Source organism: Ambystoma mexicanum, chromosome 2q (assembly GCF_040938575.1).
Source record: "Ambystoma mexicanum isolate Mex_15411 chromosome 2q, UKY_AmexF1_1, whole genome shotgun sequence".
Lineage (NCBI taxonomy): Eukaryota > Metazoa > Chordata > Amphibia > Caudata > Ambystomatidae > Ambystoma > Ambystoma mexicanum.
In genome coordinates this window covers 985,017,414-985,044,616 of record NC_090924.1, presented here as the reverse complement: position 1 = coordinate 985,044,616, position 27,203 = coordinate 985,017,414, and the positions used below count along the sequence as shown (strand labels likewise).

Sequence of the window (27,203 nt, the reverse complement as noted above, 5' to 3'; positions counted from 1 at the left end):
TATAACGACCCAGTATACGAGAAATGTAATGAACAATTCTGGTCGTTATGAAATTCTTTGTTCCAATACTACACTAAACTGTACAAAGCCCTATATTGTGGTCCAAAACGAACCTTGCCACTACGACTACAAAAAATGCTGTATGTCAATGAAACCAGCTGCACAACAAGAGATGTACCCTCCAGTTGTCTTGTAATTTAATGCACCATAACGGACAAATGTGTATTTTTGTTATAAAATGTGTATTTTTCTTGCATTCTTCCACTATTGTACAGTATTTGTGTTTGCATGCATGACATACAACGCCACACTCTCATGTCTACTAGCACCGCACTCTCTCGCTTTCTCGAGCTCCATCCCTGACGTAACAAGCATTTTGCCCATTATTCCATCAATAGAACCATGGCCACTTGCGTAGGCACAATAAAGTTGCAACTATAGAAATTTCGCCATAGTAAGTAAATGCTCTACGCATGCGCGCAACCCAAACACTAACAGAGTAGCCTTCATCGCTACAGCTCTACAACCTCCGTGATATAAGGTAAGCTGCAATCTTTTCTCTCGCAGAGCTCTAGTGTAACCTCTGCTAATGCTCCTAGAAAATCGCCCCACTTATGTCAACACCAAGACGCAGGCTGACTAAGCATGCACTTAGCATATCTTTTCAGCGCAATTTCGCCTACCCCGTACATGCGCATTATATTCTTAATGCCTCACTGATGGCAATAGCAAACGCAGCTTTAGAACACACTTGTTCTGCACGCTTCCTCTTCATGCTACAATCGCCAGCTAATCACGCGCATGTTGTTCTCACGTAGCCATCTTGATCACTGAAGCTACTTACCTGCAAAAATCACTGCATTAAGCACTAGCACACTTTTTTTCCTTGCTATTAAACGCATATATCAGCCACTGGGATCACACTAGATAATGTCTCATTAATGGCACCATTTCAGCAGTTTTTGCAAGTCTAAGTAACAATGACTTAAACCCATCTATTAACTTCTCATGAGACCCTGATCATATGTTCTGCGTGCATCGCAGCAAATCCTCACTACTCTTCTTTTCTCCTGGTTCCAGCCACTATACCAGGTATTATAACTTTTTAACCCTTTCCAAAATCGCTCTATTGCAACTAGATACATTCCACAGACATTAATGGTAATCAATTACCCACTTTCTTCTAGACAACAAAGAACTACTCAAACCCTTGCCAGTATCAAGCACGGCCGCCATCCATTTATTTGAGTTTAAAAGACAAATTCAAGGTAGGTCCTTGTTTAGCAGCCACCCATTTTTAATCACTAACCCCTTATTCATTCACCAGTAACACACGCCAAATTATCCATTTCTACAGGTACTGTCTGGTACTCGATCCTCAAACATCCTCATCCTGATGACAGTTCGGTCCCTTCAGGCAAACTGACAAGACACAACACCTGCTGAGGGTCATGTTTTTACCAAACCAGAAACACCAACTACAAAATGTGTCGACAGTAATGGCGTACTATTATCCTTAAGTAGTACAGACATTTTTTGCACAAAGCGTATTGTTACTAACCCTCACTACAATCCATAGTTTAACATTTTTGTCCTCATGGGCTCATGTATGTCTAAGTAAGGCCCAGTTTGATTAAGTGGCCTACCAACTTTTAGATGTGTGTTCTAAAATAAAAATTATATAAACCTTGCTCTTTCCCTGACCATGGCTCGTGACTAGTATTTGTTAAACCTAGTCCTTTGCTCAACCCTTACTTGTGTCTTTAAACAGGGGTAGCTTCTGACTCCTCTTCTCTCTCTCTCTTATGGGACATACCCTCTCGAGTCAGGCCCCCCTTAAACAAAAAAGAGGGTCCCCACTTTCCCCCCGCCCTATTTCTTCTTACATGCAATATTCAACATAATCTGGATTCAGAGTAATGTTGATCCATTTTCACAAGTATAGTGTATAATATATAACATATAAAAAAGAAGGCCGAACACTGCATGATCTGGTCCGCACACGCAGGTGCCCACAAAATAAATCCAAAATACCGGATGGATAATCACGGCATATGTTATTTGTGTCAGTCACACAAAAAAGGAACGCCACACCTATCTATATTAATAAAAGACAAAATGTGTTTGTGGGTTTGTGGCTTGGCGAAGCGTTATTCCTTATACAATTCCACACTGTTTCACCAATCTGCAACAAATTGTTCATAGTTACCTGCTAGGACCTTTTGGACATTACTGGCTAGATGACATTCGAACACCCCACCCCTTTCCCCGGATTTCAGCAAAAGTCAACATTTGTTTGTGGCTTTGTGAAGCGTTGTTCCTTATACAATTCCACACTGTTCCACCAATCTGCACCACATTTTGCATACTTACCTGCTAGGACCCTCCAGACATTAGTTGCTATATGACATTTGGGCAATCCACCCTTTTCCCCGGATTTCAGCCCCTTAACACATGAGGCGATTGCCTGAAATCAGCAAGACAATCAATGTGGTCGTAGAAAGTCTGGTCCCGGCACGAGGAACAAAACTATGTTTCAAGGCCCTAGGATGCACAGTTTCTAAGATATTTGCACCGCAATGCACCGCAACGAACTGCAACACGCCAGGGTAAGGCGAGAGGTGGACAGTGAGCACAGATGGTCCTAGTATGCTGCAGCACTCCAACTCTTGCCTCCCCAAACATCTGTTATGGGGTATGTCAGCCAGCCACACGCCCCCATTCTCGGTGCAGTTTACTGCGTGCGCAAAGCACATCAAGCGATAAGTGAATCTGAGCAGTGACCTACAGGATTATTTATTTTCAACAGTTAATGAGAGTGTTATCATGTCTGTCTATAGAACCCGTTCGGAGAACGGGCACTTTTGTTAGTTATTTATAAATGGGGTGTTTTTTTTCTGTGTATTAATAGTTATTTGCAAAATTGTAAATTGAGCTAAACAAAATGTCACTATAAGTAGCTGAGGAGAAGCCTGGCTCAATGGTTACTGCATACAGGAAGTCCTATACTCTAACAATGGTGCCTTCTTAAACATATAAATAAACATAAAGGAATATATGGCTGGGATTTCCTTTGGGATTTCCTTTTAATACATCATTTCAGGAATGAGAATGATCTGGTAAATGTTTAGCTATTATTTTCTGTCATGATGTTTCTCTTACATCACCTCTTTACATATTTTTTCAGACTATTGCAACTCCAGAAGTCAGTAGTAAATCCAGAAGCTGATCTTCCAGATGAACTGCTGTACGGCAGAGCAGGCTACCTGTATGCATTACTGTACTTGAACATAGAGATTGGCAAAGACACTGTGCCCCAGGAAATTATCAAAGAGGTCTGAATCTTTTCTTGGTCTGTGTTCGTGATATGTAATTCATAATATAGAAAGTATTGAGCATCAACTTTAAAAATGTGACACAAATGTTTATGAATTAATTTTTAATTTGGTCAAATCGTTTATTCTATTACACAGTAGATAGTAAGAAAGGTTTGTTTGCTGCACACTCAAATGAAGACCTTTTGGTATTTCTGAATACTAAGTATAAACCTGATTGGAAATTGTGCAACGCTGAAACCCCTCGTGCTTTTGTGCATAACCTTTTGCTCCTCCGGTTTCCGGGGTTGTGACATCTAGACTGTGAACATTGGGATCACTATTTGATTAGTAGTAAATTGGGGCTGAGTAAGTGGTTTAACCGCTTCTCATCCCTGTATTCCTGCAAAGCAGTAGTCATTTGGTCACATTACATCGATCATAGTATCCTCAACCCCTGTATAGAAGGTTGGGGAGGGGCCAGTGCACAAGCGGAAATTAGTGACTTAGACATAAATCATAGTGGCAACCGGATTAGCTGGTCACACAGAAATTTGGAGAAAGTACACAATCTGGTATGTAACTTCAACACTGCTTACTTAAATATGTTTGGTAATCAGTCAGCTGATGGGATGAGGCTTGGCTAAAAGAAACCGTCTCAGCCGTAGCTATCCAAAAAGGAAACTATATATTATCAACTTAAGTTGCTCCTCAACACCACTACGACAAGGGAGTTAGAGCTGTAAAGAGGAAGATGCAGAAGAATATTCGAACATTCATGTCCAATACTCCCCTAACGTATGCCAAAATTAAAGCAATCAAGCTGATTAAAAACAAATATGGGAGATGGATAAAATGGTGGCGCTCCTCAGGTAGAAATGTGCAATGGCAGTATTTAGTCGCAGTGGTGAAACAAGGGATAACAAGAAAATGTGAAAACAAAGATCTGGTAAAAGCAATCTAGTAGTTGATCATGTGAGTTGTCTTGCATGTGGTCTGGCATGGAGTCACATGTTCATTAATATTCCCCGTTGTCAGGCTGGGAATCCTCGGTAAAAGAAAAAAAAGTTTTACTTTCGCTTGCAAACTGTATTTCTCCTCTGAACCAATCACTTTCCTTTGGGTCATACTGCCCCATCCAATGACAGTTCTCTCCCTCAAGCTCCACCCCTGGAGACCATCTTCTGATTTTTATTGCAGGCTTCAGTGTTTGTAGTCCTCGCGTTGCTCTCTGAGTGATTTTTGCCTTATTTCACATTTTTTCCATGAAGTTGAAAAGATTTTGACCGATTTTTCGGTATAATTTTTGACTGAAGGACAGTTACCGACAGCAGGGATCCACTGCCGGGGAAGATCTTCAATCACCGTTGGATTATCCATCAAAGTTTTGAGAAAGCCCGGCTTTGGGCCTACTTCACACTTTCCAACTATGTCTGAGGAGAAGAAGGAAGGCAGGAGCCAAGGCATAATGTAGATTGTGGAATGTATTTGTGGAAGATCAGCATCACAAATGCTTGTATTGCCTGCATCTGGATCATGATGAGGAGGGATGCGAACTGTGTTGTGGTTTCTCGAAGAAAACCAAGTAGGATTGCTACATAAGGCTGGCAGCATGGCTTAAATCAAGCAAGGCCCCTAACTCAGCCTCTGGGCAGGGTCATCCCTCACCCAGAACCGGATCCTCCTGGAGGAGGTCGAGATTCTTTGAGGATGCCCTGCTCACAGGGGTCCAAGACAAGGCCAACCTTTGCAACGCGGGCTCCACTGGGTTCGCCGCTGATGTGGATTCCAAGTCAGGCAGAGCATGATCGCCATTACCATCAACCTCTACAATTAGCCTGCCGACGAAAGGGGCCTCTTCTAAGAGAAAGTCCCTAACCCGTCCAAACTCTGTGAATCAGTGGACAAACCGACGAGGTAAAGGTCTGGGCTGGACCCAGTGAAATTACCCAAGACCGCTCATTCTACCAGATCAGCCGAGTCAACGACGGCCCCATCGATGAGGACATTGACAAGCACATTGTCGACGTCATCCACCATGATGGCAGTGAAGAGCAGGCCTGTGAAGGTGATACCTACGATGACCACCCCACGTGTGTCTTTGCCCCAGAGGCGTGGTACATCTGCGGAGGCAGCGAAAAAAGGCAGCTGGCACTCTGGGGTTAGGACAAGGCCCTGCCAACGCATCAACCCAGTAGCCTCTGGGAATAGAGGGAGATAAGGCGCCACTGCTGGAAACTCCACGGGATGTTGATCCAGGTCCTGCGTCACAAAACTGGAGCAGATCTATTCGAGCTCTGATGAAGGCAACAATGATTTGCCTGATGACTACTACCCAGACCATGAAGGAGATGGATCTGAAGGAAGTGATGGGCCTACGTCCCCTGCTAACAAAAGGTGCGTCAGTCCAGACCCTGCTCCACTGGCTCCTTTTACCCCTCAGCCGAGGGACGTGTCACTGGATATTCTAATGACTCTGCACACACTGGTCACAGAGATCCAGCAAAGGATGGCACCAACGCCAGCAACACCACATTACCCTCAGGAGCTTCCAAGGTTGAGCCCTCCTGCTCCTGAGAAGAGAAAGTCTAAGGGGGGGCTGGTCCTCGACGCCATCTGACTCCTCCAGCACCACCGCCTCATTGCGACTCGACTTGTTTCCGGAGCCCCAACCCTGCACACAGACACGGCGGCCACGGCTACAGGCACGGACGAGGACAAATGTTTTTTTCCAGCTGACGGGGAAACACCAGACGCAAATGCGCCCATAGGGCCTCTCCACCGGACGAAGTTGGATCCTTTGATTCCATGATGGCAAGGACGTCTGAGCTGTTTCAGTGGGTACCCAAGGAGACTAAGAAAGAGGGGTTCCTGTACCAGTGATGCAAGTCATGGAGAAAGACCATCATGTCCATTCCTTTCCTGGACGACATCTGGAAATAAGGCCTGGTGCTAATGAAGAACCCGAGTATGGTGCTGCCCAAGTGTGACAGATTGGGGAAAAAGTACAGGGTACCAGATTCCGCTCCAAGGTACCTAAGATCTCAGCCCTCGCCTGACTCAGTGGTCTCGGCTGCAGCCAGGAAGCGCTCATCGAACCCATCATCGGCAGCTATGGTACCTCCGGACCAAGAAGGGAAGAAGCTGGACACAATGGGCAAGAGGATGATTTACACAGCAGCCTCGCCATCAAGGCAGCTAACGCCCTGACCAATCTGTCCTGCTATGACCAGGAACTATTGTACATGCTGGGACCTATTGTAGACTTCCTGCCCTAGGACAAGAAGGCTGAGGCCATCGACTAGACTTTAGAAGCCATAAAGGCTGACATGGAGACGGCATGCTCCCTGAAAACACTGCAGCAACGTCGTCTGCCAAGGGTTTTACTACCCCGTACCAACAGCATTCACGCTCCTCCACGCAAGATGCATACAGTGTAGCTCAGTGCCAGCGCCACTCACAGGGCAGGGCATCTACCCCAAGCAGGCCTGAACCGGCTCTGGCCTCGGTCCCCTACTTGTGCAACCCAGTGGAAGACCGGCTGACGATGTTGGTCAGCGCGTGGAAGAAAATAACCACTGACAGATGGGTGCTGGACGCTCTCGGACAGGGGCACACCTTTGAGTTCCAACACAGGTGTCCTCGTATTCCAATGGTACACTGGACAAGAACAACAAAGACCGTTCTTGCAGAACTTCTGCAAGAGGTGCGTTCCATTTTACAGAAAGGGGCGATCAAACCTGCCCCCTGTATCTCTGGCGCTCCGGACTATATTGCAGATACTTTCTGGTTCAAAAGAAAACAGGGGGTTGGAGGCCAATCCTGGAGCTGCGTTGGCTCAACAAGTACGTAAAGTCCCAAAAGTTCTCGATGGTTATGTTACAACATGTGCTTGGCCAGTTGGAGGAAAGGGATTTTCCAACGTCGTTGGATTTGGAGGACACCTATTTCCATATTCCCATTCACAAGAAGCACCGCAAATTCATACGCTTTGTGGTTCAGTGTCAGCTCTACCAGTTCAAGGCACTGCCCTTCGGATTAAAATCGGCTTCAAGGGTCTTCACGAAGTGCTTGGCTCCTGTGGCAGCGCATCTTTGTCTGCAGCGCATCCACATATACCCTTACCTGGATGACTGGCTTGTACGATCACACTCACACGCTCTGGCAAGCGAGCACACATTGAGGACCGTACATCTGCTGATGGAGTTAGGGTTCTCCATCAACTCTCCGAAGTCCATCTGGACTCCATCTCAGGACGCGCTGTTCCTAGGGGCCTGGGTCAACATGGTAACCTGTTTGGCATCTCCCTTGGAAGAGAGGGTGGTGGCCGTAGTAGGCAAAGCGCTGGCGCAGACGCACTGGCGCAGACGGCTACGGTATGGGCCATCAAGTCGCTACTGTAGATGAGACCTCTCCAGGAGTTCCTGGATGCAAGTTGGATGCAAGTATCAGGCACCTCTGCAGACAAGATCTCCCTCAATGAGGAATTCCTCTGGGCGATACAGTGGTGGGGTGTGTGGCCACATCTCGTCCAGGGGACACCGCTTCAAGTACCGCATTACCAAGAGACAGTCACCATGGACACCTCTCTAGAAGGCTGGGGAGCCCACACCGGACAGTTGCACCCCAGAAGCCTCTGGCAACTCGAGGACAAGGGCCTCCACATCACGTCCTGGGATTCCGGGCCGTATTCTGGGCCCTCAAGTCTTTTCTGCCATTGCTGATGGTGAGGATCCTCACAGACAACACCACCACCATGTTCCACAACCGGAAACAAGGGGGGACTCGCTCACTGGCACTCTCCAAGGAGGCCCAGGATATGTGGTGCTGGGCTCTCATCCCTGTTCACCTGGATGGCGTCAGGAACACCATTGCAGACTCGCTGAGCAGGGAGCTGCGTTCTTGCCATGAATGGGAGCTTTGCCAGGACCAGGTGGACCTTCTGTTCCACAAATGGGGCCAGCCCCAGATCGATCTCTTAGCAACCACGATGAACACCACAAGTGCCACAAGTTTGTCAGCAGGTTTCCTCAGCCGAGGTGCTTCGGGGACGCATTCTGATTCCCGTTATAGGGAGGGTTCCTGTACGCATTTCCCCCATTTCCACTCCTGCTATGTGTGATCAACACACTCAGACTGTGCCACTGCAGGATAATACTTGTCGCCCCAGCGTGGCCGCGACAGATCTGGTGCAAAAACAGGTGTTGTAGAGGTGCACTCGGTTAGCGAGATTAAAAAATGTAATCACAAGTTGGTTTTAAGTATGCTTTTCAAGAAAAAATCAGGGAATATTTAGGTGCTCCCGTTTGCGTCTTGGCTACTAGACTAAACAAATGTGAAAATTGGAGCATCCACTGAAATTTGTGGACAATCATGGGGCACGCCTTTGTCTGACAGAGTCAGAAAGGGTTTTTAATCAGTTGGTTCAAAACAGATTAACCAATTCTAAAAGAATGTATGTAGCAAAAACAAGCAATGTGAATTTCTCATTGATAATACATCAGTTTACATAACATAACTGAATTTCCATGACAAAATAGTAGTACATCTACATAATATATATCAGAATTCAACCGTATTTAAATTCATACAATTGTATTCAAAGTATACATGAATTAATTGTTTAACATAATACAATGCAAATTAACATCACTCCTATTTCCTGCAAGGAATAAGCAACACTTGTGATGATTAGACAATGTGGTGTCGCTCCTTGTGAATACAACATTTCGGCGGTGCAACCCTTCATCAGGTACTGGAGGTGGGTGATTGCTGTAAGAAATAGATCAAAGTGGTACCGATCAGGAGTTTCATTTTGAGTTACTGGGTGGTTGTATCAATAATTGAACAAGTATTTTACTGACCAGTGGTGGTGGGTGTTCCAGAAGAAACGCAAAAAGTGCACAATAGTTAGGGAAAACACCTTTTGTTTGGATCACGTGTAATCCTAAAACAAAAGAAATGAAGGAAGAGAACCTTGTACCCGGACCTGCTGCGTCTGTGAGTGGCTCCATATATCAGGCTGCCACTGTTCCCGGAACTTTCACCAGAGAGGGAGGGGCGATTCTGCACCATGAGCCACAGTCGCTGTTCCTGAGGGCATGGATCCTGCAGCCCTAGAGTTTGAAGGTTATGCTTTGCCAGCAGAATGTAAGGCCATCCTGGCCAGGGCCAGACCCTCGTCAATGTTGAAGTGCTACGGCCATAAATGGAAGCAATTCTCTGTATGGCGCCAGACTCAGAAGATAATCACTCTGCGTGTCTTGGCACCACAACTTCTTTTTTTTTTACCTTTTATTTATTGGCAAACATAACAGAGTACAGTGGTCATATGTTGACTTCTTATTATAGTCACAGACGTAAGAGAAACATTTTGGGTACAATGATTCAGGTAAATAAACTTAATACAGTATAAGTACATTTCTACAACTTGGTAGATAACAATGAGTGAGTGGGGTAATAACAGTTTACTCACCTGACAGAGTAGATAGATATGATTGAAACTCAGTCCATAAGTTCTTTGGGCGGAGCAGTGTGGACAATAAGTTCAGATATTCCTCCTCACAGGTCTGAGTCCAGGTTAGTGCTCCTAGCCACATCTTGAAATTGGGCGGGGAGGTCTGTTTCCAGTGTAGGAGTATTCATCTCTTGGCGACAATACAGCTTATATTTACAAATGCCAACATTTATTTGCTCATGGTTTTGTTCCAAATACCAAATAGAACACCTAGTGGGGCCTGTTCAATAGGGGCCCCTACGATATCGGTAAGTGTTTGTAAAACCTTGTCCCAAAAGTTCTGAAGTCGGGTGCATGACCAAAACATGTGCAGGTGATCCGCCTCTATGTATTGGCATCTGGGGCAATTATGGCACGTATTTTCGGGCAAACTGATTGAGCCTCTGGGGGGTATAATACAATCTATTCAGCAGTTTATACTTTATACAGCGGAATCTGAAATTGAGTGAGACAGTACATGTATGCAAGCACATGGACCTCCATTGGACATTGGGCAAGTCAATATTCAGATCGTTCACCTACTTAGCACGCATCCCCATTGTCGAGTCTGGGTGTTTATTCAGCAGTATCTTATACAGAGATGAAACTATACCCTGAGCCCCATACACATTAGCAATGTACTGTAACTCGAGCGATTCAGAGGGTTCCGCTGGAAAGCATGGTCATAGAGATCGTATTGCTGCACGCAGTCTATAGTATTGTAGCATTTCCAACCCAGAACCGGAATGTTCCCCCCACCAAGTTTGGGGCGTTATGAACTTCCCATCTGTGAATAGGTCCGCCAGTGCCCTGTACCCAAGCCCTTTCCAGTGAGGTAAAAGTGCCGGGTCATATGTGTGCTCCAAGCCTGGGAATCTCCACAAGGGAAGCCATCTGTAATAAGGGCCTGGTACGGTGTTTGGTGGCAGTACCTGGCTCCATGCGTGTAATGTGGTAGCTATTGGGTCGAATGGGCAATCGTCTTTGTAGGTATAGTGCATGATAAGAGTTTTGAGGTCGGCGCCCCCAACTGCCAGTCGCTCAAGCTTGACATGAGGTGGTCGACGGGAATCCCCATACCAGAAAAACGGCATACTGGGCTTGTGCTGCTATCCAGTATAGCTTGAGATCAGGGGCTGTGAAGCCTCCCCTCTCATAAAGAAGGTTCATATGAGCCCATTTTTTCCACACAGCCCCTGCTTGTCACAGGAATTGTGCACATAGACCATGTAGTTTTGCAAAATATGACATCCCGGGCCATACGGGGACATTTGTGAGTATATATATAGTAATTTCGGCACTAACAACATCTTCACCAGGGATAGCCTACCCGCCATAGTGATTGGTAATTATCGCCATCTGGTCAGTCTGTTTTCAACGTGAGTTTCCATAGCTACATAATTGTCCACTAGTAATGCCGACTTCATCCTGGAAACTTGTACCCCTAGATATCTGATTCCCTCTGGAGACCAACGGAGTGGAAACTCACTGGTCGGTTGCGTGGCGCTATCAGTAAATGGGAATAGTTCAGATTTCTTATAATTTATCGTGAACCCAGAGAAACCCCCCATTCGAATTACGTCTCTTAGAATAGGGTCTAGGTTTATCTGAGGGTCCCTGATGTACAGCAGGACATTGTCTGCGTATAATGAAATTATCTCCGGTTGGTCCTTAAGGCGAACTCCTCAGTGGGCATGCCAAGCTCTAATCATATCGGCCATAGGTTCAGTAACCAACGCAAAAAGGAGTAGGGAGAGGGGCAACCCTGTCTTGTGCCCCTGACCAAATCCCATTTTCCCCAAGACCTCCACAGGTATTGCAATGAGACCATATTGAAGGCCTTCTGAGTGTCCAGTGTAACTGTCACTGCTTGCACCTTAGGGTCGATTCTGACCATCACATCAAAGAGTCTTCTGATATTCAAGGATGTTGATCTGCCGCGGACAAAGCCCCCTTGATCGTCTTGTATCAAATAGGGCATGAGCTGTAGAAGCCTATTCACCAGAACTTTAGCAAATATTTGTATGTCTATAATCATAAGGAATAATGGTATTTAGGATCCACACTGATTGCTCAGCTTCCCAGATTTCAGAAGGACTGTTATAGTGGCATCTCGGAGAGTGGCCGGAAGGATAGAGTCATGATGTGCTTCATTCCACATATCAAGTAGGTGTGGGGAGAGCATGGCGGCATATTCTTGGTAAAACCTGGGGGGTAAGACCGTCGGGTCTCAGAGCTTTGCCTTTTGGGAGTTCTGTTATTACCTTCATTATCTCATCCAATGAGATTGGATTCTCGAGCTCCTCGCTAGTCTGAGGGCTCAAGCATGACATGGGAATCCTCTTTGGAAGGGACTGTACTGTGTGTACTTCGTGCGGTTGACACATCGCGTACATGGTGCCATAGACGTTTGAGAATACCTTTTAGGATCTCCTGGTACACCCACTGGGGGGCGGGGTACCCGCTCATCAATGATGCTGTCCACCTGCGCGTTTCCACCTTCCGACCTAATTAGCCTGGCTAGTGTTCTACCCGGCCTTTCTCCCTCCCTGTATTTCCTGGCTGTCTGTAGGCGTGTGAAGTATCGTATTTCCCTAAGAGCATGTGCTACGAACAGTTCCAGCTCGGCCCGTATTTTGGCCAGTAGTTCGGGCCTCAACAGAGTTAAGTACTCCTGCTCTAGGCGTTTAAGCTTGTTTTCAGAACATTGAAGGTCCAGTCTTATTACTTTTAATACACCTGCTTTCCTGGATATGGACATGCCTCAGATATACACCTTAAAAGCTTCCCACCTTACCCCAGCGGATGTGGCACCCAGCTCATTGCAGACAAAGTATGTTTCTATATCCGAGCGGATGTGTGCCTTGAACACAATATCAAGGAGTGCTTGAGATTTAAAATGCCAGGAGTTTCGGGTTACAGGAGTCGACCCCATAACTAATGATAGTGTCACAGGTGATTAGTCCGACAAGGTGCAGGGCTGAATACAAGCACTCTTGATCCTACCCATCAAGGAGCTCGACGCCTGGAACATATCTATCCGCGATGAGCTATCGTGAACAAAGGAGTAGTACGCATATTGTTTTTCTTGTACATGAAGTGTTCTCCACACATCGCAGAGTTCTAGTGAGTTCATATGTGATGGCAGCCTGCGGGCATCACGTGATTGGGGTCTAGGGGCAGTCCGTGTTCTGCCCACACTGTGTCAAGTATCAGATTCATGTATTTCCCCATATGATCGGAATCTCAATAAATCCCATCAACATGGAAACCACGTTGTAAACAAATTCAGGAGTATCAACATTGGGGACAGTATGTATTAACCAACAGGTACTCAGCGCCATCAATGATACAATGCAGCATGACATATTTACACTCAGGCTCTATGTAGCTCTTTTTGAGTGTGAATTGAACAGATTTATGAATCATTATCATAACCCCTCAAGCTTGGGAAGAATAGGTAGTAAACAATCTGTTTGCTCCCCATGTCGGTGCTACACCAGTTGCCACTCCCCTCGTGACAACTTGTCTCTTGGAGGAGAAGTAGTTTTATCTATTGCCTATGGGCATATGCCGTGACTTGGTATAATTTCCCAACCCTCTAATATTCCGAGACATCAGTTTAGTCTCCATCACGTACATTGGAGGATGTCCCTTGAGTCCACTCCACTGTCACCAGATACTATGTCCGTTTTACCCATGTATACACAGTTAACCATGCACTCTGCTGCCAACCATTTTTCAATGTTCTTAGGTTTGTTGGGCTTGGTACCGCAGGTAGCGTCCAGCCTATCGCTTGGCCCTAAAACAGTGGGGTAACTTTACACCCACCCACCCTCACTGCCACTCCAATTTAGCAGTGTGATCTCTCCTCCCTCACCATCCCACTAATTGGCCCACCCCATCTTGGACACCCCACCCTACCCTGACATAACATTAACTGTTAGCAACTGCTGTGGGGTAATTTGTCGCTGCCATGACCCGCTATGCAATTATTACATTTTACCATACTTTTCAAAATTTCTGTTCTAGCAGAGTGCTTTGTGTCAACGACAGCCTCATATGACAAGTAGGATGACACCTGATACGGTCCTTAATTGACTCTTCAAATCGGTGGTGGATCGTCATCAGCCGGCTCACGGTCGTCCGGGACCGGGATCTGTGCTTCTATGGACTTGACCGCCTCACCCGGAACCGTAAGTAAATGGAGCTTACCACCAAAATGAAATTTCAATTGAGCCGGGAATAGCATGTCATACTGATTGTTGCGACTTCAGAGCAATTTCTTAACTCTAGTGAACTGGTGCTGCTTATTTGGGACTGATATGGAGAAGTTTGAGAAAAGTCTGATTACTTGGGAGCCCAGGTGTAGTTCCTTTTTTTTCCCTGTCAATGCTGAGAAGGAGGTCTCTGTTGCGGTAGCTAAGAATCTTTGCTATAATAGGTCACAGGAAGTCGGCAGGCTTGGGCCTGGGTCCCAGCGCTCGGTGTGCCCATTCATCCGGGAAGAAAGGGGATAAGGCTGGTGATCCTAAGAGTTCCCTGAGTAGATTCTCGACTGACTGTTCCATACCCCCTGTCAGTGCAGCCTCCGGCACTCCTACTATTCTGATGTCATTCCTCCTAGGTCAGGACTCCAGATCATCACATTTAGACTTCACCGCTTTTGTGTCCTTCACCAGGGATGGCACTGTAGTCTGGAGTACCTCCATCACCCTATCATTGTCTCAGCTTCCGTTATGCATCCGGATTCCCTGGCTAGCTGTGTTCTCATGGATGCAACATTGGCCGTGATGTCATCCAGCTTCTCGTGGATGGCCGCAAATCCCGTTGCCATAGCCTCCATCATATGCTTGAGGTCCGGGTGTGGACTCGCTATTGGTTGCGCTTGTTCCGTTTGGAAACTCTTTGAGGGTTCTGGATTTGCCCGGGCAATAGCTGTTGCAAACTTGTCCATGGCCCCGGTTTTTTTGCCTCCGCCCGTGCCTCTTGTCATTGTGTTATAGTCAGTAGAACGATGTTCGCACGCCCACAATATGGAGAGGGTGCCTCTGGCACGGATATTGCTGCAGACACATTCAGGGCAGGTTCCCAGCCCTGTTGCCTTATCCTCTACTGGAGCTGGTTGTTACAGTTCCATGTGTGGGCAGATCCATGGTAGAGGATACCAAACCGTTGGTCAACTACCAGTGAGATTCACAGTGTATGGTCACACGTAGCAGCGGTTAATTCTCCTCGAAGGATCGGTACTTCACGGAGGAGTGTTGGAGCCCTCCTCTCACGCATCGCAAGCTAATCTGCTTTGTTTCACATTGACGGTGATCTCACCTGGTGTGGTCCTGTTGATCCTTTAGTACGTATAGCTGAAGGTTTGGGGGGCCTCCTCTAGCGTGCAGCAGTTATATAAGATTTGCAGTGGTTGATGTTCCATACGGGTTCATCGTCAGTGAGTGGATCTTTGTTTTAGCCAGTCCTGTTGATCTGGGGTAATCCGAGTCGCCCCTAATCTGGGGGCACATAAAAAATGTCCATGTACCAGCTTGCCCGGTGAGTCGGAGGATGCCTCCCCTCACTGGGGACCCCCGCTGCTTAGTCGACGCTGCGCAACAGTCTACTGTCGGGAGGGAGGCTCAACCGCTAACATCCGATGAGACCGGCGCAGTAATAGAATGCAATGGGTTTTGCCCCTACCTACTCCCCGAATGACCACAGTAATACACAGGTGGTAGGGATCAGCACTATGTATAGTTGTCCTTGGGCTTGCATCCAGGACCTATTGCAGTGGGCCGTAGTCAGTGCCTAGGCCCAAGGCTCCTCACCCAAGGATACAGATGCAGGGCACAGGGCCTGTAATGGGGGGGAGGTTACTCCAAGGTCCAGGACATTAGCAGTACCCCCCGACTCATCCGCACTGTTTGAGAGTCAACATGCCATCTCCTTGATCCCCATGAGAAATGCCCTGCGCATGTAGCAGCAGCTGTGTCCCGCGCCCCCACTTCTCACAGCAGCTTCATGGTGCTGAGTGGGCGAATGGAGGGTGACCGTGAGCACGCGGGTATGCCGGGTATGATTTCAGGCTGTCCGCCTGTCTTTCTGCTCCCGTGGCTCCCCGGGTCACATATGGAGCTGACACACGTGGTCCCAGAACTGCGCATGAATCTGTGATTCACTCACTGGTAGTAGCGAGGTTGTCGCACAAGGGATCACCATGAATGTCTGCAGGTCAGTCGTAGTTCACAGCGGACAGTCGTGGCACAGCAATCCTCACAAAACGAGCAGCACCCGTCCCTCTCTGCCTCGCGGTCTCTGTGTGCATGAGGTTCAGCCGATTGAGGGCCGGCTTCCCAGGGCGATGCAGGGGGTTTCACAAGCACTTTGGCGGGTAGCCTGCAGCCCCCGCCTCTCAGCACAACGACGGCAACAGCGCCAGAATTCTCGGGGAGCACCCTGCAGGTGTCAGCTTCCAGACCATGTACGCAGTCTCATCAGAGATATAGGAAATGGCGCTGCCTCGCCCCGTCCCTCTTCCTCCGCCGCCAAAACAGGGCCCCTCCAGCATCATTTTCACCCAGCCTTACAGATAGGGTTTGCTGCTGCCTTCCAATAGTAGAATTTTGTATTTATTTTATAAATCCGTGCTGGAAAGTAGGTAGTTTTCGAGCGAATGATGCAGGTCACAGCAGAGCGATGGCAGGTTAGACCTCCATCCGCTCGCTGTTCAACATAGCCCGCCATGGCTCCGCAACTTCTACCTTACTTGCTTTCCTTGGCTTGGCGCACTTCGCTGCCATATCCCGGTACTTCAGGTCTCCGGGTAGACCTTCCCTGTGGTCCAACAGACTTGTCAAAGAGTTCCTCAAGCCGCTCTGCAGAACGTTTTCGCCGGTGAAGGCTCCTGCACCGGCTTGGGAACTAAATGTAGTGGTGACTGAGCTCCTTTCGTGCCGAAGCATCAAGGCCCGCTCAAGTTTCTCTCATGGAAGACGGCTTTCCTCGTGGCCATCACCTCAGCAAGGCAGGTTGGGGAAATCCAGGCCCTGTCTTGCAAGCTTCCTTGCTGGTCTTTTCACGCTTCAAGGGTGGGACTGCTTACACACCCTATTTTTATGCCGAAGGTACTGTCGGAATTACACCTCCACGAACCTTTGGTGTTACCTGTCTTCTTCTCCAATTCATCATTGCCAACGGCGAGGGCCTTTCTAGATGTTGCTGGTGGCATGAAGTTCTACGTGGCACGTACAAAGAATTTTCGGAAGACTTCTCAGACTTTCATCAACTTTGGACCTGTGAATTACGGAAAAGCCTTGTTGAAGGCTTCCATCTACAGGTGGCTCTCCAGCTGCATCATGCAATGTCATCGACTGGCTAACAGGCCGCTGCTAGGCTGGCTGAGAGCCCTCTCTACCAAAGCCATTGCAGCAATGATGGCGTTTCTCTCTGGTGTGCCCCTGCTCGACCTCTGCAGGACTGTTACGTGGAGGTCCACACACACCTTCACGAGGTTCTACTGCATTGACGAGTAGTCCCAAGTCGGCCAAGCAATACTACGCAACCTTTTCGGTTTAGTTTAGTCTGTTCCAAGGGTAAGTGTAATTGCTTCTGTTGAGCCTTGCCACCTCCTGTGGTTGTGTATATGTACTGCTTTGTAATTGTTATTCATGACCCCATGCTGGAAAAGGTTTAAGTTACTTACCTGTTGCTATTGTTCACCAGCATGGGTCTGGCAGGCATGGATTCACATACGAACCCTCCCTCCTTCCCATCTGTGGCTCTTCTTGGTTCATACTGCCACTTTACTGCCACTATACGTGCTTACCAAATCTGAAGATGGCCTCCAGGGGTGGAGAGGACTGTCATTGGATGGTCATTGGATGGTCATTGGATGGTGCAGTGTGACACAGAGGACAGTGATTGGTTTACTGGAGAAATACAGTTTGCAAGCGAAAGTGAAACTCTTTTTTCTTTTACCGAGGATTCTCAGCCTGATGACAGGGAATATTCATGAGCATGTGAATCAATGCCAGACCCATGCTGGAGAACAATAGTTACAGGTAAGTAACTTAAACTTTCATCACAAAGGTGTAATTATATAACAAAATAATTTTGTAGGCCCATTTGTCTCTAAAGAAACTACAAATAAGATACCTGGTGGCAATGAAAGACACTTTAAATAAAATGAACAAGTTGCAGGTTCTAGAGCCCCAGGTCCGAATGGTCTCGCAAACGCGGTTCTAACAAAGGACCTAGAGGCGTGGGCTGCCATATTGGAGATCATATTTAATAAAGTATGCAGGGCATAATACTAGTATCTTGGAAGAAAGCATTATTAGTCTTGCTTTCCAAAAAGGAAAGTGAACAGATCCCGCAAATTACAGGTTGCTCTCACTTACAGGCAAAATATTTTCAATGAAATACAAAAATTTGCAGAGTCTATACAGTTATTAGATACATTTCAAACAGGTGTAGACCTGGTTCTGGAGTGATCTATAGTATAAGGACAAACCTATAACATGTGCAAGAAAGAAAGAAAGCCCAGGATGATATGCAGCACTAGATTTTCGTGCTGCTTTTGACTCTGTCGTTTGACAGAAATTGTGGTACAAAATGGAGGAATTGGGTTGTCCTGGGGCTATTCTAAGCGCTATTAATAATTTGCATATGAATACTAGTGTCCAGGTCAGGTTGGACATCATGGATGCCCTCACGGAACCAATAAACATCAACAAGGGCGTCAGGGAGGGCTGCATGCTGGCACCCCTGCTGTTCAACATATATTGTTCGATTTGCCTGGCATCTTGAGAGGAATTGATCATTTTTCGCCTAGACTAGACCGTGTAAGAATTAGTTGTTTGTGTATGCGGTGGCAAAAATATGATTGAAATGACTATTTAAATATGCAGACCAAAAAGGGTTGATTATAAATTTCGATAAAACTAAAAATGATGCATTGTTCCAGTAGGAAAGGTGGAAAGCCTTAATTTGTTGTCAACACAAATTGTGTTGAGTATGTCACAAGTTATAGATATCTGGGGCTTGAGCTTTTGACCAACAGTGATTATGCAGAGATAATTACTGTTAAGTGCAGGAAGGCTGTTGTGCTTACATCTCTCATTACTAAATTTGTAACAGAGTCCTCAGGCTTCAGTCTTGTGGATATTCTGACATTGTATAAACAGCGCTTCGAGTGGATTGTGTCCTCCAACGTATTCCTCATCTTAGAGTTTTTCAAGTCCCTGACCTCAATTTTTGAGGAACAGGAGAAATCCGATGAGGAGAATGTACCTTTTGGGCTAAAATATGGCACTCCAAATGTCCCAGAATGCCTGATTTCAGAAGAAAGCTGGATGAGGGATTTGGTTGAATCACTGCACAATGCAAGTGGTATTGATACGTCTCCTGAAAATGACTTTGGTAGACCAGAACCAGGAGAACATGCCAGCCCATCATACTGTCAATTAATGACAAAAGAAATAGATTTTTTAGGATGGGCCAGAACTCCAGCCCAATTCGTCCAAGATGATCTAAGAGACATATTGGATCATGGTCCTACTGAAGACCCAATACTACCTTTTCACGCAGCCTTGCAAAATAGGGTGGCCAAAAATTGGGAGACTCCGGATTCTATTCCGCCAGTTAATAAATCCCTTACTTCAAAACACTGCCCTGCCAGTAGCGACCCGGCTATCTGTCTAAACATCCCACTTCCGAGAGTTTGGTCATACAGGCAGCCACAGCTTCTAACACACTGGTATACCCTTCTATCTCTCTGTACATGTCAATCTGGAAAAATGAATACCCTTCATTTGAATGATAGACGTAACTTGATGGCCGTGGGCCAACCGTCTTATGCACCGAATTATAGAAATATAAACTGCTATGCTTGACCGACGAGCGGCCATTTTAAATGTATCAAGAATCGCCATTTTGCTTGTTAACCATTGCTCATTGTTTTCTGTCTAAAAACTGCTTTGCAGCTTGCAATTCTTGCGGATTCTGCTTACTCTGCTCAACTGTTAACATTGTTGTCTGAATATGAAAGAACAAGGTCACGGGACTGAAGAGTTTGCTGAAACTCCTCATGAGTAGCCCAGAGAGGAATGCCCACGCTCCCTCTCTGTAGCCTTGGGAGGAAGCTGCAGGGCATTTAATCACTTCACAGCTGCAAGCCAGTCTCGTACAATGGTAGAATATGTTAGAATAATACAGTTAAAGGCTTGAATTATGCTTTTCTTACTGCCCCCCTTTGGCAAAACCCTTTAGAACGTGTCGGCTCCCAGGACACGAATAGTACCTCATAGATAGCAAAGCTTGGAATGTGGCTCTTCCCCCGTGTACAGATTGCTTCCAAGAACAGAACCACTGTGTTCTAAAAGATGCCTCCGCACTTTCTGAATTGCACATTGTTACTAGAATAGACATTGAAAGCATGATAATCGTCATACTCGTCGGATATGTCCATCGTCAATCCGAGTTCAAAGGAACTTAGTAAAGAGGGGTGTTGAACATGACTTTGCTGATTGTATGATATGCATTTTGTATATATGTAACTGATGTACGTAATTCGCTCTCTTGCATCCCTCGAGGTCTAGGAAACTCACGTCGCGGGGCGTGAGATCAGAATTGGCCAATTGATACTATCTTTTGCTTGCAATAAACCCTAGCATTGGGAATTTGAAACCTCGTGTCTGGCGCATCTTTTCGTGTATGGTCATTGCCTTGTTTCCATAGCACGAGGGACCCATAGGGGCCCCTTTCATACAGGGTCGATAAGCGTGTGGATGACTGGGCACGGAAGGTATTTTCAGCTAGGAGTATGGCATTAAAATCAGCTAACTCCACATGTGCCTTGGCAAAGTTTTCGTACACTCTGTGGGAGTGCATTGCAATGGCAGCTGAGCACATACCAGAAGGGGACGAAAGGGAAGGATTCCTAGCCATCGTTAGAGATGGAAAGGAGGCTATGCAGGAATCCCTTGAATCTGGATTGGACACCTTTGATAGTGTGAGCAGGTTCATGGGCACTAGCACGGTAATGCACAGATTTGCATGGTTACGGAAGCTGGGTTTCGCACCAGATGTGCAGAACCGTCTTCTAAACATGTCCTTTGACGGGTCTCACCTTTTTGGCAGAAAGGCTGACGAGACCCTTGAGAGGTTGCAGACCTCAAAGGCAGCTGCCAAGTCTTTGAGAGCTGCCATCAGGCAACCTCAGCCTTTTCGTGCATCAAGTCAATCTTGGAGGGGACGATCCTATCGTTACTACTCCTCATATGGAAAGGCGAGAGGAATGGACAGTCAAAGGGACCAGAGAAAGGCCACTCGCGGTGGACGAGGAAAACGTGCAAAGCCAGCTCCAGCTACAGCCTCTCTGCCATCAGCGGCTGCAGCAACCGCCTCAAAACCGCTTTGAGGACTTACATCACAAGACACCTGTAGGAGGCAGGCTGTCACAGCATCTGCAAGAATGGCAAGCCATTACTTCAGATGTTTGGGCTCTAGAAATAATAGCCCAAGGTTACTGCCTTCCTTTTCTAACGCAACCTCAAAGCAATCCACCAGGGAGACACCCTTTGAAGTTTTCAGACCCGCTCCTACAGCAGGAAGTTTTAACCCTGCTGGAGAAAGGTGCCATAGAACCAGTACCTGCAGCGGAGAGGAACACCGGATGGTACTCCCCGTATTTTTTGATCCCCAAAAAGGACGGAGGACAGAGACCCATCCTGGACTTAAGAAACTTGAAGAAGTTCCTCAGGAAGGACAAGTTCAAGATGAGTACCCTTTCTCAGATCCTTCAGGCCCTGCAACTCCAGGATTGGTTGGTGTCATTGGACCTCCAGGATGCTTATTTTCATGTGCCGATTCATTCCAAGCACAGAAAATACCTGAGGTTCGTAGTTGGCGACTCACACTATCAGTTTTGAGTCCTGCCATTCGGGTTGACCTCCGCCCCAAGGGTCTTCACGAAACTGATGGTAGTGGTGGCAGCGCACCTCAGGAGAGGGGGGGGGGGAATTCACGTCTACCCCTACCTGGACGATTGGCTGATCAGAGCACTTTCTGCCGAACAGGCACTAGATCACCTGAAAGTCACCTGCCACTTCCTCCACAGACTGGGCTTCTCCCTCAATTTCAAGAAGTCATAAATGACACCTTCTCAACGGCTCCAATATATAGGAGCCGTATTAGACACATCCGTGGGAAAGAGCTTGCCTCCCAGGTCGAGGGCTCAAGATATTCGTCAGATGGTTTCCAAATTCCAAAATGCCCAAAATCTTCAGGCCTACGACTTCTTAAGGTTACTCGGCCTCATGGCATCCTGCATCTTTGTGGTGCCAGAGGCACGTCTGAGAATGTGATCCCTTCAATGGGCTCTAAAGACTCAATGGTCCCAGTTCTCTGGTCGAATGACGGATCTTCTCCAGATTCCGATCAAGGTTCGTCAAGATCTTCTATGGTGGACTTGTTCAGAGAATATCCTGAAAGGAGAACTTTTTTGGCATCCATGGCCGGAGATCACAGTAGTGACGGACGCCTCACTCAAGGGGTGGGGAGCTCATGCCAACGATCTGACAATCAGCGGTCGTTGGTCTCCATCAGAGTCCAAACTACACATAAACCTTCTGGAGCTGAGAGCAAGCAGACTAGCGCTGAAAGCTTTCCTGCCGCCTGTCAGAGGAAACAATTTCCTGATAATGACGGACAACACAGTGGCCATGCATTATCTAAACAAAAGAGGAGGTTTAGGGTCACTACCTCTGTGCAGAGAGGCAATTCAGCTCTGGTATTGGGCAATTCAAGAAGGAATCTCTTTAACAGCAGTTCACCTAGCCGGGGAGGAGAATATGACGGCAGATGCTCTGAGCAGGCAGAGCACGGTGTCCCACGAGTGGGACCTGGCTAAGGAAGTCATTCAAGAGATCTTCGCCCTTTGGGGAATCCCTCAAGTAGACCTACTTGCGACCGGAATCTACCGGAATCAACCGGAAGTGCAAAAGGTATTGCTCAAGGGAATTTCCCCCGAGAGGAGCTCTGGGGGACACGTTCATAGTGGAGTGGAATTTCCCGCTATTATACGCATTCCCTCCGATTCCCGTCATTCCTCAGGAAACTGAGACGCTTCGGGAGCCGCATGATCCTAATTGCCCGGATTGGGCCAGGAGAATGTGGTACCCGGACCTTCTAGATATGTCCATCTGTCCCCCAGTACGTCTTCCTCAGAGAGAGAACCTTCTCTCTCAAATGAAGGGTCAGGTTCTCCATCCAGAGGTCAAAACGTTCAACCTTCACGCTTGGTATCTGAAAGGCTGAGATACAAGGATTGGGACCTCCCAGATGACGTCATGGAGGTGTTGCTTTCGGCAAGAAGGCCAGCAACAACGTCTCTATACCGTTGTCGTTGGAAAATGTTTTGCAACTGGTGCAGAAAAAAGAATGTCGATCCTTTTTTGTGTTCTATTCCAGAAGTATTGTCCTTCCTCCTGTCCCTAGCACATAGCGGTCTAAATGTTGGAACCATTCAAGGTTATCTTGCTGCGCTTTCCATCTTCAAGCGCTCGTCGGAAGAATGCGCCTGTTTCAAAATTCCTTTGATAGTGAAATTCTTAAAAGTACTCACTAATGTGTTTCCTCCTCACAATATTCAAGTCCCAATTTGGGATCTCAATCTAGTCCTACAATTCTTAATGTGTGCTCCTTTTGAGCCTATACACACTTGTCCATTAATATTACTGACATGGAAAACTGCTTTCCTAGTTGCTTTAACATCTGCAAGAATAGTGAGCGAATTGCAGACACTGTCCTCTGGGCCACCCTATACTATGTTCCATAAGGACAGAGTTGTGTTGAGGGTTAAACCCTCATTTTTACCAAAAGTGGTATCTGATTTTCATTTAAGTCAAATAATGATCTTACCCGCATTCTATCCTCCACCTCATCCTAGTAAGGAGGAGGAAAGATTACACAGGTTGGATCCAAAAAGAGCTTTAAGCTTTTACATCTCTAGGCTTTCTAAGCTTAGAGTGGACAACCAACTGTTTATTGGCTACACAGGAAAGAAATTGGGTCAGTCAGTGACAAAGCAAACAATATCACGGTGGATTGTGCTTTGTATTTCAGAATGCTACAGATTAGCACAAAAAGACCCACCAGAAGGTCTAAGAGCTCATTCCACCAGAGGCATTGCTCTTCGACAGCCCTACAAAGAGGTGTTCCTATAAGGTCCATTTGTTAAGCAGCAACTTGGTCCTCGCTGCATACCTTTTCAAAATTCTATAGCCTGGATGCTTCCCAGTCTAAGGAGCTGAATTTTGGTAAAGCAGTACTATATTCAGCCATCTAAGGGTATCGAGAAAATCTGATCCCTCCTCCAGAGAAATTGCCAATGCTGCTTTGGGACTCTATCTAAGATGAGGAATACGTTGGAGGACACAATCCACTCGAAGAACAAGTTACTTACCAACTGGTAACGTTCTTTCGATTGGATGTTCTTCCAACGTATTCCTCATGGCCCTCCCATCCTACCCCTCTGTAGATTTTTCGGGCTATTGCCACTCTAACTCTCGCAAGGCAAATACCTGTCAGCCGGCACAGTCTACACAGTGAAAAATCAATAATGAAGGGGGAAAACGAAACTGAGGCCAACGGGCGCCACGCGTGCTACTTATGCTCCTAATGACGTCACCCTCGACGGAGGCCTTCGAGGGACCATCGACTCGACGACATCGACGCACGGCGCCCCCTGCCGAAATTTGTTGCCGAAGCGGCTAAAGCTGGATGGAATACATCTAAGATGAGGAATACGTTGGAGGAACATCCAATCGAAAGAACGTTACCAGTTGGTAAGTAAAGTTCTTCTGTGCTATTCTGCGTTGTGGCCTTGAGGCATTAACTATGCAGAATTTCACATGGATGAAGTTGGTGGAGGGCACTTTTGGGAGAAGGATCCTTGGAATGGACCTGTGTGTTCCTATTGAGACTTGAACAAGTCCTAATGTCACTTCCATCTATGGCACTAAAACGGAGTGGGCTGTTCTATATAAAATCAAGAACTCAGCCCATATGTCCCCTATTAGAATTATTGGCCACTGAAACAGAGCAACCAGAGGAGTACATACTATTGGCCAGAGCTACTTTTGAGTTGATTGATTGGCACCCCAATTGGGAGTGCGAATACCAGGAGTTAGAGAAAGAATTCACAAAAAAAATTGAAAAATGGGATTGGTCCAATAATTACAGACATATTGCCAGTCTTAAGTTATATAAGGCCATAGCGGGGTAATTTAGAAGTTTAAGAAGCCTCAGAGATACCTTCTGTTATATCCGCCACCTGGCTTGTGTAGATTTACATTACTGCTACGTACAAATAGGCTGCCAGTGCTGACAGTTACGGGGCTAGAACAAAGTGTCCCAAAATCCAAAAGAACATGTCGGCTCTGTAAGTTAGCAGCTATCGAGGAAACTGCAAGACATGTGTTAACAGAGTGTAGGGAAAATGGTTTATTATACATATCTGTATTAGGAAGATTTGTCAACGAATATGACAATCTAAAAGATGGCAACTTTTGGCAGTATTGTCTAAATTCAGAGAATAAGAAACTGCATATCTTCATATTACATATGGAAGCAGATAGAGATCCTGCCGATGAATTAATTTGCAGTCAGAATGAATTCCCTTGCTATGTCAGTAATTACTTATTGTATATATAAAAGTTTATGTTGAAACAGAATTGAAATGTTTAGTAATGAATGAATATGGATAGGAATCTTGAAGACTGAAATAATGAATTTCTGTTATATCTTAATGAATTAATTTGATGGATTTTAATAGATTCTGTATATAATAGGGAATTTTAAAAAACAAATGAGGAATGTCAGCATTATTTTATTGTAAATTATTCAGGTGGTTAAGGAAGGACCTTAAACAATGGGACCCTTTTGAAACCGGTTCTGTCTGCCTATGCCAGCCTTATAATGTGGCGCTAAAAACTCTGCCAGCGGCATTCCCCAATTGTTTATTTACATGTAATACTACCTCTAATCTCCTTATAATGTCGACAACCATGCCTCTTACCCCTCAATTTCTCAAAGGGGAGTGAAAATGAATGCTGTTTGCTGTGTTTTTACTAGCGGCTTAGTGACTCAGTAACCTGAAACTTTCTTAATAGGGAAAGATTAGGTAAATCATTTATTTGTACCAATAAAATGCTGTATGCTATAAAGCATTGCCATGGTCTCATGAAAAAGGCACGTGGAATTAACACATTGCGTTCTGAGTGCCTTCCTTTAGGGTGAAGGTAAAAGGGAAACATTTGGCTGGCATGCCTTTCAAAGAAATGGCTCCACATGTAGATTTGTCTTTACCATCTTCAAAAACTACTGTAAAGCCCTATGTGTTGAGCCTTTAGATACTGTATAAAAGTGAGACAGTGGGATAACCGATAATCCTATCAGTGGATGATGGTACCAACCCAATGAATTTGGATCCCTTCTGTCAATGGAAAGAAGCATGGCAATCATGCCAACCATTTCAGGCTATATAAAATATTGACAAAACTGCATGTCTGAAATTGATAATTTGCAACAATACATCATGGTGAAGCTATCCAGCAATAACGATTCAAGATAAAACATTGTGCTTCAAAAACTGGACATCAGTGTATTCTTAAAGTGGTATATATTTGGACTGGCATCCCCATAAGTGATTTCTATCACTTGAAATTCAAATAGAAGTTGGAGGACAGAGAAAACAAAAAGCATTTAACATTAGTACCCGGCACGGAAAACAAAAGAAAAAGACTTGCCTGCGGTTGGCTGGATTCCAAGCCTTACTTATTATTTTAAATCTCTAATCTATTTTGTCTGTGGAATATCAGTAACTTTAGTGTTAGATAACTTTTCATGACCTGTAATTATTCCTTGATAAAATACAATTTTCAATACAAAAATACACAAAAGATTATTACTAAATCATAGTGAAGAAAGTTCATATTCATCTGAGACTTCAGTACCTGAATGTCCTTGTGATATCTGCTTCTCAGAGACATACACGACTAAAACAAACCAAAACCATGCCTCCCACTGATGCTCTAATGTGCCCTTTGAATTGAGTTTTCAGATTGTGTGTTGCCCACAAAGACTATTATCAGTAGTCGAAAAAATCATTCCACTTACTTTCTGTAGACTTCTGCTACCTATGTTCATTTATTTAATGTAACTTACCTTCCCAAAGGCCTGAGTGCTGGTGAAATGGTTATGTACCAAACAAGGCATAAAATAAGCAGTGTGACATAGCAATTTGCTATGCAATTCTGTTGATTTGCTAAATAAACTGAAACTTGTGTAGCACAACTTTTTAAATTAGCCTTTTCAAAGAAAGCACAGCTCACCCTGCATTC

General features: G+C 45.9%; 1 protein-coding gene across 3 annotated transcripts in view; it reads left to right on the top strand.

Moving 5' to 3' along the window:
• The window catches only part of LANCL2 (LanC like glutathione S-transferase 2), a 541,821-nt gene that overhangs the window by 138,468 nt on the left and 376,150 nt on the right, over nucleotides 1–27,203 (top strand). For all 3 annotated transcript variants that reach the window (XM_069648293.1, XM_069648295.1, XM_069648292.1), the window contains exon 4: nucleotides 3,188–3,335. In XM_069648293.1, the coding sequence (XP_069504394.1) occupies nucleotides 3,188–3,335 (148 nt within the window). The remainder of the gene's footprint in view (nucleotides 1–3,187; nucleotides 3,336–27,203) is intronic.